At 33.9% G+C, this 18908-nt stretch overlaps 1 protein-coding gene across 1 annotated transcript; it reads right to left on the reverse strand.

Annotated features, from left to right (window-relative positions):
- Positions 1–304: 304 nt before the first annotated feature.
- LOC132748602 (uracil-DNA glycosylase-like) lies at positions 305–16969 on the reverse strand (the record flags this gene model as incomplete). The annotated part of the gene is given in 5 exon segments (XM_060738247.1): positions 305–483; positions 1611–1658; positions 2773–3128; positions 4955–5059; positions 16921–16969. Coding segments are annotated over 4 exon segments (683 nt in total), but the record flags the coding sequence as incomplete, so codon positions are not given.
- Positions 16970–18908: the final 1939 nt, after the last annotated feature.

Genomic DNA, 18908 nt, shown 5'->3' on the forward strand with positions numbered 1-18908 from the left:
AATTACTTTAAACATTTTTTTTTTCTAACAAAAATCAACAATTTGTTTTAATTTCATAGCCAAGAATACTTTGTCTAATGCCTATCTGTAAAGAATGGTTTAATTAAGGCTAAAATAGCTTTGTCGGGAAATGCGAATCACAATGAGGGCGAAACAAATACTGTAGCAATCAGATCTACATGCAAGAAATTACTAAAGTAGATTTGAACTTTAGTCAGATTGGCTAGTAGAAACACCAATCTACAGAAACATTTGGGACAGTAATATCTTATATAAATGTATAAAGGTAAGAAATGAATCTCACTCCACAGTTAGTGTAGCATTCAACATCAAAACTCCCTCATTAGCCCACTCCACGAGGCAGCCATGGTCAGGTTTCTTAAATCCAGGAATTTTCGGGTCTCTCTCTAGCTCGTTATACATGTTCCTCAAAGATGGCGGGACGGCTATGTCTTTTGGTACAGAAAATGATAAGCCCATGGCCTGAAACAAGAACATGCAGAGATTTTATAAAAAATTTCTCCACTATATTGGGGCAAAAAAAAAACTATAACAAGAGGGTCATGATGGCCTGAAATGCTCACCTGTATAAAGGCCGTTGAGAAGGGACTAATTTGAACCCAGGGACTTTTTTTAACTAACTTGGTGAACACCCATTAGAAGATGTTTCATGATAAATATCTAAGCTCTAGATCTTTGGGGTTATTAAAAGAAGATTTTTTAAGTTTTAACTATAGACATATAAGAAAAATCAGACCCCCAAGGGCTGGGCCAATTTAACCCTGGGGCTTTTATTTGAACAAATTTTGTAGATACTCTCATGATAAATATCTAAGCTCTAGCTCTATGGATTATTTTAAACAAGATTTTTTAAAGTTTTTACTATAGACATATAAGGAAAATCAGTACCCCTGGGACGGGGCCAATTTTGATCCCAGGGCTTTTATTTGAACAAACTTTGTAGACACACACATGGAAGATATTTCATGCTTAATATCTAAGCTCTAACTCTTTAAATTTTTCAAAAGAAGAATTTTAAAGTTTTTACTATATACATATAAGGAAAATCAATGACCCCCCCCCCCCCCCCGGGTTGGGGCTAATTTTGACCCCAGGGCTTTTATTTGAACAAAACTGATATACAGTCACTAGAAGATGTTTCATGCCAAATATCTAAGTTTACCTCTTTGGACTTTTTTAAAGAAGATATTTTAAGTTTTTTCTTTGGCAACCAGAGTTCTGCATTGAATTAAATTCTTGAACAAGTTTTTAAGGTGGCCACTATAGGACCATTCCTGTGAAGTTTGGATGAAATTGACTCAGCGGTTTATGAGGAGATGTTGTTTAAAGTAAAAGTTTATGGACGCCGGACAGACGCCGGATGAAAAGTGATCACAAAAGCTCACCGTGTCACTTTGTGACAGGTGAGCTAAAAAAATCATTTTGTATATTATTTAAGGCACAAAATGTTTCAAAAAGGCAGAATCACTGACCAGTTGTTTAACAGCTTAGATTTATCTACCCATTATAGTGTACAGCATATACGCAACCATATACATGTATATTGCAATGATATGTTAAAGATCAATGCATAATAAAAGTACACCCACCTGACCATTGTCATGATAGGGATCCTGTCCAAGAATCACCACTCTGACCTGAAAAGATTACAAGTAAATCACATATATAACATACATATAGTTCATATAATTCATTATCTTACTCTATGTTCAAGCTATATAGCAGGATCTGAAAAATGTGGATCATACATACAATTAAACCTGTGATAAAGTTCACCTCTGAATAAAGATCAACCTGTAGATAAAGGCCACTCTTCAAAAAACCTTCATTGATTAAATGGAACAGGATAACCTCCAAATAAAGAACACTTGTTTATAACGGCCATGTTTGGTAGGTCCTTTGTTCACAGGTTTGACTGTGTAACATTCACAGAATTATCAAATCATATTTATAGAATCTTCTAATGTTTTTAAGTCATAGAGAAAAATGCCTCCAGATAAAAATTGAATTTCTCAAAATTAATTTTTCAGCATTGTTGAAGACTAAAGGGAAACTTAGGCAAATTAATGACACAAATATTAAATTGATCTTATTTACTCAAACCATGCTAAAAAGACAGTTTAAAACTTCATAGCATTAATATCTGTATAAATACTATATATTTTGTGGCTTGAAGCATAATTATATCTTTATATGTTGAACAAAATTAAGACGCCGACAGAGTCACCAAGTAGTTTTAAAACAATCATGTAACTAGAAAAAACTTACACTAACAGATATTGTGGATATTGTTAGATTAAAATAAGTCTTAGTCATTCACTTGATAGGTACTTTAACATTTTCATAGCTACATGTATAACAACTATTGTGAAATCTAAATGCTCTAACCCGACCCACATGGGTCAAGTTGGGAAACCACCATTATATTCTTAATAAGAAGAAAAGTTTTGTTTCTTTGGCTGCTTAGTGTATTCATTTAAAGGGCATTTATAGAATATTGAAAGAACAATTCAAATCAAAGAAATGAAAATTTTGCCTGTGTCTCCCTTTAAGGGCTGGAATTTTTAATAAAAACTTTCTATAAAAAAATGTTGCATTTATAAAATTTAACTAAAAAATAGGCTTACAGTGCAGATTTAAGGATAAAGGGTACACACACTACTGGCATCAACCATATATGCTTCAGCTTGGATAGGGGAGGGGCTAAATAGGGATGACTTAATAAGATTTACAATAACAGTATTTACTCACCTTTTCCAAAGGTGTGAGGTGAAGAGCATTGAATATAAGATCCCTGGGTGGAAATATCTCTTTGCCTTGGTCATACTCATTCTGTAAAGTTTCTTCTAAAGATTTAAAATACGGTTGCTCAAACTCTGGTGCCAGCACATCTTTCCATTTACCGTCCTTCAGAAGTCCTTTCAAATCAAGATTCCCTGTAGATTTCGCAGAGTTCTTCCCCTTGGTTTTTTCTTGAGGCTTATCTACTATTGCTGTAGCTTTCTTCCTGCCTGTTGTCTTTTCTTTAGTGACCTTTGTGTTCTTTTTTGGTACTTCTTTTACTTTCGCTGAAGTCTTAGTTTGTGCTTTTACTTTATCTGTAGTCTCTATGGTGAAAAAGTTAAACCATTTATGGAAAGGTGACCAAGCCATGTGACATTTTTTAATACCTAAATTAAAAGTGTTTCTTTTTTCATAGTCTATTAAAGAAATTTTCTTGATGATTGAACAAACAAAATCATTAAACATCAGCATTCTCAAATAATAGCTGAATTTGTTGATTTCTAATACAATTTCTCATACAATCATAATATTTAAACTGTATGTGTATGTGAACTATGGGATCCAGGCAGCCATGTTTTAATTCTGTACCTAGTGTTTTGATTTAGTGTTGGAGGTAACACACTCTACTTTATATATGTACTAAGAGCTAACAGCTATCACAAAAACAGTGAGCTATATTCTCATTAAATGGTTGAGAATAAGTTTTTCAACGACACAGAATTTGTCCAAGTCCTAACGGGCATCTCAAAGGGAAGCAATGAATTGACAATTGACACTAGTTATGGGTCTTGGTCACTGACCTTCAATTATGAGAATGAAACTTTTAGGAGGTACAGTCTATATACATTCTTTCTGTAGTTGTGTAGCTAAAGCTCTGAACAAAAGGTATTTGTGGAGCTAGAGCTCTGAACAAAAGGTATTTGTGTAGCTAAAACTCTGAACAAAAGGTATTTATGGAACTTGAACTCTGAACAAAAGGTATTTGTGGAGATAGAACTCTGAACAAAAGGTATTTGTGGAGCTAGAGCTCTGAACAAAAGGTATTTGTGTAGCTAAAACTCTGAACAAAAGGTATTTGTGGAGCTAGAGCTCTGAACAAAAGGTATTTGTGGAGCTAGAACTCTGAACAAAAGGTATTTGTGGAGCGAGAGCTCTGAACAAAAGGCATTTAAGGAGCTAGAACTCTGAACAAAAGGTATTTGTGGAGCTAGAGCTCTGAACAAAAGGTATTTGTGTAGCTAAAGCTCTGAACAAAAGGTATTTGTGGAGCAAGAGCTCTGAACAAAAGGCATTTAAGGAGCTAGAACTCTGAACAAAAGGTATTTGTGGAGCTAGAGCTCTGAACAAAAGGCATTTAAGGAGCTAGAACTCTGAACAAAAGGTATTTGTGGAGCTAGAGCTCTGAACAAAAGGCATTTAAGGAGCTAGAACTCTGAACAAAAGGTATTTGTGTAGGAGTTATTACTCTGAAAACTAAACCTTATTGGGATTTTTTTTAATCAAAAGGGGCAGAAAATTATTTAAAATACATTAAATTTTCCACATTTATGGGCATTTGCAATAAAATCATGAATTTATAACCCTAACCTTCATGTTAAAAGTTTGTAATAAAGCTCTTAACATGTAAATAATAAGTAATCAAGATTTGTGAATAAACTAAACCAAGTATAATGTCAACATCAATGCCAGAGAGATTTAGAGAGCTTCACTATTTTTCCAAAAAGGTCAAATAATGGTACATGTATAAGTTTGTTTGTTTGTTTAATTAGGTTTTACGTCACACCGACACATTATAGGTAATGGCGACGTTCCAGCTTTACTGGTGGAGGAAGACCTTTTTTGCCCTTCTGTGCATTTTTTCAGGCACGAACGGGCACCTTAGTAGAACCACTGATGGCCTGTAAGCAAGCTGGATAGATGAATCCAAATGGTATACCTGGTAAATAAACAGCTTGACTTTTCTATATTCAGCAGAGCTGGTCTCTATATAGAAACTACTTCTTCAGACATAATCTGAATTGTTTTCAGAAAGTAAGATTTCATAATATTCAGATTTAACCTTTCAAGAGCAACACCTCTCATCAACAACCAGAATCTTCCCCTCCCAAAGGAGTGGTTGTTCTACAGAGGTTGTACTGTAACTTCTTACCTTTAACCAGTTTCTGTTTCTTCCCTTTCGCAACTCTCTTGGTTTGAACCATATCTTCTAGCTCCTCCAATTCTGTGTCTGCTTTACGTTTTCTCGGCATATTTCCTGTTTATTCAATTTAAAAAAACACTTTAAAGCAGCACGCCTCCAGATTTATGTAAATTTAAATGAAAATTTTAGAAATGTTTTTAAAAGTAAAATATTGCAAGTGAACAAATAAATTAATTTACATATTGCAATCATCACTTACAATCCAAGAAATTACCAAAAAGTGGTCAATATATGCAAAAACAGCCCTTACTGCGTTAGTAACGCATTAAATATATGATGATAAAATTCCACAAAATCAGTTTTTTACCACACATAACATTGTAAAGTTAACTTGGATCTTGAATGTTTTTACCTTTCTTAAAATTTTAGTACATTTTGTTTCAATATTGATATTAATTCTTGAAATATTTTGGCTCATCTGGAGGCATGCAGCTTTAAGAAAGGTATTATAAGATATAAAATGAGCCGCGTCACGACAAAACCAACATAATCGGTTTGCGACCAGCATGTATCCAGACAATCCTGCGCATTCGCGCAGTCTGATCAGGATCCATGCTGTTCGCTATCAGTTTCTTTACTTGTTATAGGGTTTGCGCAGGCTGGTCTGGATCCATGCTGGTCGCAAACGCACTATGTTGGTTTTGTTGTGACGCGGCTCAAATGTTACATACTTTGCAAACAGGTATAAAATGTTGAGTATTTTGCCATCAATTTTCAAAAGATCAAGATCAGACACAAATGAAAACCTGACTGGCATTTAAAAAAATTCTACACACATGCTGAGACTGTGACTAACGGCACACCTTTGAATTAAAGCATCATCAGTGCTAAACTTTAAAATCAGGTGTGCTATATACATTTTCCATTTCATTTGCAGACACAGTTTTTTTTCCATGCTTGTGTTAGAGCTTTTATTTGACTTCATACATAACAAGATGTATTATTTAAAACAAATGCTTTTTAGTCACACCTTGGCCTTGTGCCATAGCTCAGAATTATTTACTATTTAGGAGAAATGATGTGTATTGTGTAAGTGGCAGGACAGCTCAGTAAGTAGAGTTGTGGCACCTTATTCCGAGAGTCTCAGGTTCGAGTTCTAGTCAGGCTGCATTTTTCTCACCCTGTAACAATTGAAGCCCGATATGGGGCCTTGAATGCATATAACACTGAGTTTGATTTACATTGCTCTGTAACCCTAAGAAATCCGAGGACGAATTTCAATAAAGTGAGGGAGTATGTCACAGTTCAGAATTGTTCGCTATTTAGGGGAGATGATGTGTAAGCGGCTCGATAGCTCAGTGAGTAGAGCTGCAGAATTGTATTCAGAGTGTCCCTGGTTCGACACCAGTCAGAATACACATTTTTTCACACTTTTAGAAACTGAGTCAGATTAATTTCTGATAAATTGAAATTTATTCTGACAATAGGTTAAAAACTGTTAAAGTAGCACACCTCCAGATTCATGCTAATTTTCATGAAAATTTGAAAATGTATTTAACAGTATGTTATTGTAGTTACCAAAAGAATGCAATTTACACATTATCAATGGCACTTACAACCTATGTAATTTACTATAAAGAGGTCAAAATATGCAAAAATACATGTAGAAACCCTTACTGCTTAAGTAACACAATAGAAATATATTTATCATAGGTTAAAGTAAATCATCTAGTTTTAGTGAGTATCACCCTTTAAGGTTGTAGTATTTATGGTATTCAGTTTTGCACGGATTTTCCGTGCGTGTAAAGTATTGATAATCGTTGTTAAGATTTTTCTCATTCGAAGTCTTTGCATTGTGCAGTAAACATATACATTATGATATCATAAATGGCTGAATCAGAAGATAGAATTAGAGATAGTTCGTCCTTCAGTGATAGAAATGGAAATACAGATGGCTCTGTAGATGAATCTTCCATTGAGCAATTTGGTTTGATGCGCTCTTATTTCGACCAGCATTTCAAGTCATTGAAAAGAGAATTGAGAGAAGAATTACACTCTTCTTCGACTTCCACACTAAAGCGTTTCAAGGACGTTTCGTCATCCAAGGACTTCAAGTATCGAAGTAACAAGAAACAGTTTGTTTTCAATCTTGACGTTATTGAGGGTTTGGACGACATTAAAGAGGCTACTTAAAGGGGCGAGCAGAATAAAGTCTTAGAATTATCTGAAGCCCTGAGAAAGAAGGTATTTCATAGAAATAAGCTTACCAGAATTGCTGATAAATCTGCAGGCGGCTGGGACACAGTCAAAGAGTACGAGTCAGACGACCTAGCCAGTGACAGTGACGATGATAAACGTCTTAAAAGGGCAGAGAGCAGGGCGCTTGCCAAACTTAAATCTAAGCAGCCGCGGAAGCCTGCCAGCGCTACACCTAGCCCAGGGTTTGCTGATCTTAGTGGGTCTTCTACTTCCACTGGTGTTCCTCCTTCAAATACCAACTTCATGCCTAATTTTCGTGGCTCACGACGCTTCAGCAGGTTATCCAATGTTTTTCATGTGGCGGATGGGGGCATACCCGACCGGATTGTCCCTTTCAATATTCTGGACCAGGTGTCGCCTCAACTTCCGTTTCCGGAACCTTGGGTTCCCCTTGGCAATTCGGACAACAACAACAACAACCTCAAGTCCCGCAGTTCATGCAGCTCAAGCAAGATCAGCAGTCAAAGGCCGCCATTTCAAAGCAGTGATGAGAAAGATGAGTATTCATATCTAGATATGATTTACAATAATGATAAAGACTTTAAAAACATTTTGTTACAAAACAGATATTTTGAATATCAAAATTTATCCAGTCAAAATAGTATTAATAAATGTAGCGATTTTTCTAATGTTAAAGGTAGATTGCGTGATCATTATAGATTTTGGGAAGTTACCTTAAAGGCACCTGCTTTTATTTTGGATGTAATAAAGAACGGCTACAAAATTCCGTTTTTAGAAGTTCCAAAAAGTTATTTCATGAAAAATAATAAGTCCGCTCTTAAACATTCAAAATTTGTCTCTGAAGCCGTAGCAAAATTAGTGAGTTCCGGTTCTGTCTTGAAAGTTAGTTTTGTGCCTTATATTGTTAGTCCTTTATCTGTAGCTGAAAATAGCCAAGGTAAAAAAACGTCTTATTTGGATTTAAGTGTTTTAAACAAATATGTTTGGAAAGAACATTTTAAATTTGAAGACTGGAAAGTTGCATATGAATATCTTTATAAAGACGGATTTATGTTTAAATTTGATATAACTTCTGCTTACCATCACATTGATATATCCACTACTCATCAGTGTTTTTTAGGTTTTTTCTTGGTCAGAGAACAATGTTAAAAACTATTACGTTTTCACTGTTTTACCATTTGGTCTTTCACCGTCCCCCTTTATTTTTTACCAAATGTTTGAGATATATTGTTAAATACATCCGGGAAAAATGGGGTCAGGTTAGTGTTTATTTCTAGATGATGGCTGGGGTGTAAATAGAAATTATTTACTGACCTTAAAAGATGCTGAATTTGTTAAATCAGTGCTTTTACAGGCTGGTTTTGTTTTGAATTTGCAAAAGTCAGTTTTGGTTCCCACTCAAATTCTTGAATGGTTAGGTATAGTCTGGAATTTGCAAGAAAATACTATCAGTATCCCTAGCAGACGATTAGTCAGTGTTTGTAGATCTTCTGCATGCTTATTCAGTAAAAATACCTTTTTTGACTGGCAGAGAAATCGCTAGATTAACAGGGAAGATTGTCTCAATGATGCCAGTTATAGGAATGTTTGCAAACTGATGACAAAAAATCTTTCACAGAGCTATAGAATCTAGGTCATCTTGGGATTCGGTTTTAAATATTTCATTTTTCACTGGTTGTTTTCAAGAGCTTCATTTCTGGGAAAATCAGTTCAAGGAAACACCTGTGAAGTATCTCTTTACTCACAATGGGTCAGATTCTATTACTATATTTTCAGATGCAAGTAGTAAGGCATGTGGGGGCTTTTATCAAAGGCGAAAATGATCAAGTCTGTCATAAAAATTGGTCGATTAATGAACAAAAAGAAAGTTCTACCTGGAGAGAACTGTCTGCGTTATTATTTTCAATTGAAAGTTTCATGCCTAAACTAAAAGACAAGCAAGTGCTTCTTTGTACAGATAATCAAAATTGTGTACGAATTGTAGAAAACGGAAGTACAAAATCTCGTTTGCACGAGATTTCTATTAAAATATTTAATCTATGTTTGAAAGAAAATATTTCGTTGTTAACTGAATGGGTTCCAAGGAGCCAAAACGAAATTGCAGACTGTATTAGCAAATTTTGTGATGTAGATGACTGGGGAGTTTCCGATGATTTTTTCTGTTTCATGGATGATTTATGGGGCACTCATACTGTTGACAGATTTGCCAATCATTACAACAATAGAATACTTCGATTTAATTCTAGGTTTTGGGTCCCTGAAACAGAGGCAGTGAATGCCTTCTCCTGTTCTTGGGCTGGGGAAAATAATTGGCTTGTGCCCCCTATAAGTATTGTTCCACAGGTTATAAATTACTTGGAGAAGTGCAAAGCTAAAGGAACTTTAATTATTCCAAATTGGCCTTCGGCGCCGTTTTGGCCAATGTTGTTTGGAGACAACAGTATTAAGAAAGCTCATATTCTTGATATTTTAATGTTTTCATCCGGGCAGAATATTTTTGTTCAATATTTAAACAAGAACACGATTTTTTGGTCCGGATTTCCATAGTAAAGTTCCTTTGCTATTAGGCTCGATTGTACCAATAATGATTTTAATAATGTTGTCGATTTTCGCCGACCTGACGGCGTTTGATAGAATTTTCCGCCGACCTGACGGTGTAAAGTTGTTGCCGACCTGACGGCTTTATTTAGTTAATGCCGACTGAACTGTTTTAGTTGTTTTTTGACGACCTGGTGGTCTATTCATATTTTTTTTGCCGACCTGACGGCGTAGAGATTATTTTTATCGCCGACCTGACGGCGTAAAGCTTATATTTATCGCCGACCTGACGGCGTTAATAAATTTGCCGAACTATTGGCGTTATTAAGTCAACTTCTATAATTTGTTATATATTTTTCATGTTTGTGTTTATTTTACATATTTAAAACATATATATGTAATGATATTAATATGAGTATTTATTATATTTCATTCTCTTCTTATACGTTTTGCAGATTTAATTGCACTGAAGTTAGAGACAAGGAATTACCAGAATCCGGAGTTGTCTTTCCTGGCTGATCGTGTTCCAGATATAGTTCTTCAATCTAAAGCACCTAATACCAGTAAAAAGTATCAAAGAACTTTTCAAGCATGGAGTCGTTGGGCATCTAAATTCAGAATTTCACCACTTCCGGCTTCGGAATCTGATGTCTGCCTTTATTTGGTTTCGTTAATTCAAAAAGGTAAATCTTTCTCAAGCGTTGACGAGGCATTTTATGGAATAAAATGGGCTCATGAATTAGCAGGCTTTTCGAACAATCCGTGTACGTCGTTCTACGTTACTTCAGTCAGGGAAGCAGCTCATAGGATTCTTGGTCATTGTGTTACCAAAAAGGAACCAATCTCTCCTGATGTGTTAAGACAATTAGTCTGTGCCTTTGGTTGTTTAAATGCTAATCTTTTTCAGTTGAGAAATTTAACTATGTGTTTATTGTCATATGCTGGTTTTTTAAGGTTTTTTCAGAACTTGTTAATATTAAGCGGTCAGATATATGTTTCTATACAGATCATGTTGAAGTTTTTATTGTTCAAAGTAAAACTGATGTTTATAGGGATGGCGATCGTTGTTTGATTGCAAAAACGGGTTGCGATACTTGCCCAGTTAATATGTTGCAAAGATACATCAATAGCGCAAAAATTAGAGATGATTCTAATGAATATATTTTTCGTGCGCTTACTTTTTGTAAAAAATATAATTGCTACAAATTAAGAGGGTCTAAATCGTTATCTTACAGTCGAGCTAGAGAGATTTTTTGCTTAACATGCTAGAGTCAATTGGTTTAAACAAACAGCTTTTTGGGCTGCATAGTTTAAGATCTGGTGGTGCCACGACAGCCGCTAATATGGGTATTCCTGATCGTTTATTTAAGCGGCATGGTCGATGGAAAGTGATCGAGCTAAAGATGGCTATGTTAAAGATGATATTGATAAAAGATTACTTGTTTCGAAATCTTTTGGGAATTTAATCATTTGTCTAGCATTTCAATTGCAATGCCTTATAAAATTATTATTTTATGACCGTTCTTTGTTGGTCGATATGATATTGTATAACACAATGCACAAGACAATTCCTAAATAGCATTTTGTGTTTTGTTATCTTTTCTCACAGTTGATTTACCTTATTAGATGGTAAATAATTTATTTCCGGTTGAGAGAAACGAATTAGGAAATAAGTATATTAATAAATACTGACAAATCCGGTCATAAATTGCACATAACATGTAAATTTTTTACTAGATTTTTTAATCTTTATACCTACATGAATCCTAAAATCTCAGTACATTTTTCTCAGGTTTGATTTTATCGAAATATTTTTTGCTCATCTGGAGGTGTGCAGCTTTAAAAGGTTAAATCAATTGTAATCCTAAATTCTCAACTATGCTAAACGGCCATTCTCAGTTAGAATTTACACCCCTATCAAAATTTTATAAAAAATACAGATTCGCAAAAACTCAAAACTGTTAGTCTTTTTACAAACCTAAACCATCTGTGAAGTTCTACTGAAATTATTTTCAACATCATATAAGTAGTTTTTGTAAATCGGCGGTTTGAAAAGTGTATCCATTTTACCTTTTTAAAATGCCGGAAAAATGTTCGTGACAAAGTACCTTTTACTCTAAAAAGGGCTGCTTATAATTACATTGATGATATCTTATTGGAATTTATTTTTAAATATCAACATGATACATAAATTTTTAATTGTACAATTTATATCACGAATTACTTGCCTAATTAAGCTTATATACCTTTTTAAAAATTCATATGCAAAAAAGTGCAAATCAAGATATACTGCTTAACTGTGATTACGATTTGTCTCATATTATAAGAGCTACGACCCAGTTGTAATTAGTTATAGTTCTTGGCATAATAAAAAAACCGTAGTATCACTGCTAGCAATTGTATGCGATGTATATGCTTTATTGTTAGGTAAATGATCACCTTGCTAAAATTTAAGTACTATGTAAAGCTAACGAACCTTTTCAACCATAAACTCAAACAAAAAGAAGCCCACTTAATACCCCAAAGCATACATATAGACATCAGACAATGACATGAGTATAAACCCATTATCTTTCTTGACTTTATAGTATACTGGTTCACAATTTGTAGTAAAAATAAAGCATCGAATAGTATTTATGTAAATGATAGTAACTAAAGACATAGCAATACAGCATATCAGTCTAAAACAATTGAAACAACAACACCTTAATTAAAAGATAAACATTGTATCAAGAAATAGAACAGTTTACCCGATCAAATACATTGCTGGTGCTAAGATTTTAATCATATATTCACTAACTTTTTCAATTCAGATATGGTATATAAAATAACGAACCTTTCATTGTCAAATCAAAATTTTGATGCTAATATTAGATACATTTATATTCAGATATAAAGTTCGGATATAGACATTCGAATACAATTATATTCATTACCTAATGATATCTACTGTAATCTTTTCATTTCTCAAAAATGATATTAAATTGGAATGGCATCTGTAGTAAAACAATTTATAAATGTTTTCTTCAATTTATAACAACTCATTCAATCCAATGAAAACGTGTCAATATGGTAATAATACTAGATTCTACTTTTAAAACAAATAAACATAAGCTTTTAACGAAGAGAAACATTCAGCTAGTATAAAAAAATATTAGCTATATAACGCAAGCATATCAAACTAGACCTATCACTGAAGGTGATTAATACCCCCACCAGCAACTTTTTGAAAAATTAGTAGTCTGAAGAAAAATTTCAACACAAACTATCAACTGTGTACAAAGAAATATTTCAATTAATTGTAATCCCAACTGGGGTCTCCAAATAAGCTATGCTTTTCACAAAGTTTGATTACAATATTCTCATTCCTAACTCTAGTTATTGTCCGGGGAAACCATTTTTCTACTTTTTAGGAATGGTGACCTTGACCTTGACCCAAGGGGGTCCAAATGCAATACCAACCCAGGTCTTCATATAAGCTTGCTATACACCAAGTTTGATAACAATATCTCATTCCTAACTCTAGTTATTTGTCCGGAAACCATTTTTCTATTTTTAGTAACGGTTTGACCTTGACCTTGACCCCAGGGGGTCCAAAAACAATACCAACCCAGGTCTTCATATAAGCTTGCTATACACCATTTTGATTACAATATCTCATTCCTAACTCAAGTTATTGTCCGGAAACCATTTTCTATTTTTAGTAACGGTGACCTTGACCTTGACCCCAGGGGGTCCAAAACAATACCAACCCAGGTCTTCATATAAGCTTGCTATACACCAAGTTTGATTACAATATCTCATTCCTAACTCAAGTTATTGTCCGAAAACCATTTTTCTATTTTTAGTAATGGTGACCTTGACCTTGACCCAAGGGGGTCCAAATGCAATTTACCAACCCAGTCTTCTTCTTATAAGCTTGCTATACACCAAGTTTGATAACAATATCTCATTCCTAAACTCTAGTTATTGTCCGGAAACCATATTTCTATTTTTAGTAACGGTGACCTTGACCTTGACCCCAGGGGGTCCAAATGCAATACCAACCCAGGTCTTCATATAAGCTTGCTATACACCAAGTTTGATAACAATATCTCATTCCTAACTGTAGTTATTGTCCGGAAAACATTTTTCTATTTTTTAGTAACGGTGACCTTGACCTTGACCCCAGGGGGTCCAAATGCAATACCAACCGGAGTTTTCACATAAGGTTGCTATATACCAAGTTTGATTACAATACCTCATTCCAAACTCTAGTTATCGTCCGGAAACCATGATGTGGACCGACCGACGGACCGACCGACCGACCGACCGACAAGCTGACTCCTATATACCCCCCCTAAACTTCGTTTGTGGGGGTATAATTATAGGATCGGAGTCAATTTCGCTAATGATATGTTCGTTATTCACTGAAACTGCTTTTTTGCAACAAACAAAGAATTGACCAATTCAATGTTGTCACCTCCCAATTATTTAAATGACCTCCACGAATATCTTGTTTCTCTTGGCTGCATAACCTTTTAGGGTGTGTCCTTGGGTTCAGCCATATCTTTTCTTCGCCTACTGGACATTGCAATATGTCACGCAAATATTAGTTTTCAAAAAGTTAATCACAATTTCACAACATTGAAGAGGCAACGTATATTTTCATGCTTGTAATAATATATTCTTGATATTTTTCCGAATCTTCTTGTTTTATTATTTTACCAGGGCCAAAAAACCCTTCTTTGTAGAGGCCGAATATAGGCTACTTCCCCAACCAAACTAGCCTCTTTTTTTCCCCAATTTGGTCTTAAATATTCCCCAGTCTTTTGAAATTTCCCATAGAATTTAGAACAAAATTAAATGATGGTGTTGAATTAAGGATTTTGACTGCCTTATTTGTATTTCCCAGTGCTTTTTGCTTTTCTACTTTAAAGACCTTGTTAAAAGTTTATGTTAAATTTGAGACCCCTTTTCCCAAAGTATGCCAAAATCAGGCATATTTTCCCCAAGAAAAAGGCTGAGGCCCCTTCCCCAAAAATGGTGTTTTGGCCCTGTTTACTGAATTACCGCAAGTTTTTAGGTTTAAACTTCAGCATAATTGTCTGCACTAAAAGTAATTCCAAAGCTACATTCGTCTAGCTTGAAAAAGACGGTTTTTTTAATTGAAAGGTTCGTGGCCCAAGACAACGAACCTTTCATTGAGTTAAATGTTTATTTTATCATGTTTCCCTCATCATAATAATTTATCTTTATAGAATTGTTTTAAATTCACTTCATATTTTAAATTTATAATCACACAAATATAATGGTTTATTTGCTTTTTTATAAAACAAGCTTTTCAGGCGAGTAACGAGGTTTATTTTTTACATACATCTTTTTCAGTTGTAACGCTTGTAAAAATTCAGACATTCTTTTGATGTTCTTTTTCTGTATAAACAAGATATACTCACAAGATTTTTTCTTAAATAATATTATATACATTAACAGGATAAGATATATTATTTTATTCATATAAATTTATCATAGGAAAAGGTTCGTGACTAATGGTCACGAAACCTTTTTCCTTGTTTGTAAATCCGACATCGGTATTAATAAACATCATAAAAATATAAATTCGCTTATTTCATTTGAAAACAACATCGTTTGTGATTTCGGTAGGCAATAGAAAATTTTCTTGAAATTTAATAACATGAAAAGTATCAAAATCACTTGCCAAAGGAATTTGATGGGAATCTCTCGATCATGTTTGTAACATGCGCTGCGAATAATAAGCAACCATTATAGAAAGAGTTTGAAACGTTTCAACCCAAATGACATCATAGTACATATGTTTGTTATCCGCAGCCGTTTACAAACAAGCACAGTGTAGGCGGCATCGAGTAAATATATCACCGCACGAACCTTTTCATCACGAACCTTTTCTCAGCATATTTTCAGATTCAATAATGTTGTTTATACAGCAACAAAATGTTTCATTTTTGGCATAAATACTAATTTTACCTAACTTAGAACATTTGATGGTGCTCGGGGTACATAATTGCAGTCATTAAACCCTTTAAATCAGGTAACGAACCTTTCAATTTTAAAACCAAACCACATCACAGCGTTTTAAATTCTACATAAATAATAAAAAAATTGTGCACATTATGAACATTGGTGATAATATGAAAGTATTATATTGTGATATTAATACAAAAAAGAACATGTAATGTTGTTTCAATGACAAAAACACTTCACTTGCAATATATGGTTAAAAGGATAACGAACATTTCATACTATCCGGCGACAAACACTAACCCCTTACCATTTTTTATGAGTTATTGTTACTTGAGATCTAATTTACAAATTTATAGTCGTGAATTGTCCCAAAATAATACGGCATCAAAAGAAAATTAAAACAATACAATTAAAGCATCTAAATACACGTTCATTTTTATAAATTGGAACGGGGGACAATCACGAACCTGTCATTTTTCGTAACTTTTGGGTGAATATTATTAAACAATTATTCATGATCAAATGGCGAGTTATTGTGTGTTATTTAAGGTAACATCTACCTTCTTAAACCAGCATAGATTTACAGGCAAATAACCTGCAATAATTAGGATAGACGGTGGCGACAAGTAAAAACAAAGGGTGTAAATTCTAACTGAGAACGGCCGTAAAGACTGCTGCCTTTTTTCTAAATTTTCTTGATAAAATTGATGAATAATTTAGAAGCTGACAGTTGTAAGTAATGACTTTGTAATACACTTGAAAATTTTATTAAACGTTGGACATGGCATCACAGGGAAATCTGTCCTTACAACTGTCAACATCAGGCTAATAACATGTAAACCAATTCATAAAACCACCCTTTATTGTAATTATCTTAATCAAGGCGCAATAAATAACTATAATCTGTACACAAACATTAATTTTTTTATACAAGATTTCAAGATTTATTCAAAACCAAGGCATATAATATGCATAAGGTTATGATATATCAACAATATAATGAACAGTTATTCAAAAGTGATAAATAATGACTGCATAGTGGTGTTCAGCCTAACATTTTTTTAACTACACGATGTTTTTCTGTGCTTTACATAATTGTTGAATATAAATGATATGTTGAGAACATAGTTGATGTTTAAGTAAAACATGATAGGACGGAAACGACTACTGACACTTTTTTAACGTCAATAATGTTAAATTTTTGTAAATCGCGAAAATGTAAACAAAATTCTTACCTGTTAAATGTGTTCCGTTACATTTACACGATCATGAGATTTACTTTATCAGGGAAGTGATGCAGTAAACATGCTAAAAGGACAATAATAGAAGTATTTTATCAAATAAAAACTTCCGTATTCTTTTAATATAATTTTTGTTATTGATATTATTATATTCACGTTTTCCACTGTTCTTCCACTTACGACTTACGACTTGAGAGACACTTAATTGATAAAGTGCAGACAAGTACCGTAATAATATATTTTTGCGTTATTTTCCGTTATATACATTGTATTCTTTTTTATTTTGTTTTGTATCTTTTTTATTTTTTCCTACTTTATTTATGTATTTGTTTATTATTTTTTTTTTTTTGGGGGGGGGTGGCACTGTAACGTGTATACATGTATACATATGGCGACTTTTCATTTCAGCGTGCCTGATAGAAGAAGATTTCAGGTGCCCCTACGTTCATTATCTGTAATAGACACGAACGGGAAACTGAGGTTCCGTAAGTCAGATTGATAGCTCCCTAACATGAGATAAGGCGAGGTTCGAACCTATAACGGTTAGGGGAAAGTGGTTTAAAGTTAATGACTTTTATCGCACGGTCACGGACGCCCCTCTAGATTAGTTGATACATGGTGTATGTATTACTTATTTGTTTGGTTTTTTTGTGTTTGTTTGTTCTTTTAATTACGTTTTTTATATACGTATATATATTTATTTTAAATAAGTTAGGTCTGAATCTTCCAGCACCTTAAGACATCTTCTGGTAAACTAAAATGCCATATAAGTAGTCGATTTTCTCTATAACTTTTATGTGCATGTATAAAATCTCTACAAAATTGAATTTCTATCTTATTTTTGCGTATGGGATACTTACCAAACGCATAATAATTTGCAATTTTTTTCTCTCACGTCATGGACTTGCTTCTTGTTTGGGTCTGGATTGAAAGATATACATGAACAGTAGAACCTGTGAGCTAAGGCCACCCAAAGGAAAGACAGAACATGACCCTTGTAGACAAGTGGCCTTTTTTCGGAGGTTCTACCTTATCAGTGGAGGGTTGTCGAAAAATGGTCTTTATGTACAGAACGGTCTTTATGTGGAGGTGGTCTTTAACACGGATTTGACTGTGTGTAGACAGACATGTATTCTGAATGAGTAACATTAAAGCATTCAATGTGGATTCTATTGTGTAAGCATCAGTTAACAAAAACACAGGGTTGGAATGTATAGAAAATTCTGTACATGTTATGTTTCCTTGATATTTCTCAAAGAACAAGAACAAAGAACGTTTTACGTAATGTGTTGTACTGCTGTGGTACCCGCATCTGAGCTACGTCAAAAAAAAATAACAACAACAACAAAAAAAAAAAACAGGGAAAACTTTGCTCCTGCACATGTTTTGAAATAAAATCAATATATAAGTCAAGAAATGCTCATTGTACTATCATTTTGTAGGTGTGGACTTTTTTTAATAATAATATTCATGTATTTTTTGTCCGATTGTTAAAGCAGAGTTTACATTTAAAACTGAAGCAATTGAAAAATAAATAAAGGAAAAATAAATAAAGTAAAAAAATTAAAAAGAAAAAAAAAAAGAAGAGAGGACGTGAGTTAGTTTCGAACCACGATCTTCTGCATTATGCAGCGGTATGACAAATGTATGAATGAAATAGACAATTTATCTATATTTAGACCTGTCAAGTCTTGTGTGGCGTGACTTACATTTCAAGAAGTTTGAAGAGCGCGGTTATTTAAATAACTGTTAATAATGGCTAAGCAAGGTCGTGAAATTTCCAGTGGAACGCAAAAGAAATGTTTTTGAGCTGATTGAAAGCAGATTACGTGCAGGGATGTGGCAAAAAGATTAAATATTAGTGAGAGAACGCTTTCGAAACAAAAGGGAGACCGACCTGGCAGAGCAAAAGCAACATCGGATCCCGTCGACCGCACTTTGTTCAGCATTGTAAAAACAATACAAATCGGCGATCTAGTTCG

The sequence above is a fragment of the Ruditapes philippinarum genome, unplaced genomic scaffold, assembly GCF_026571515.1.
Source record: "Ruditapes philippinarum isolate M1 unplaced genomic scaffold, ASM2657151v2 ctg3663_1_1_1_1, whole genome shotgun sequence".
NCBI lineage: Eukaryota > Metazoa > Mollusca > Bivalvia > Venerida > Veneridae > Ruditapes > Ruditapes philippinarum.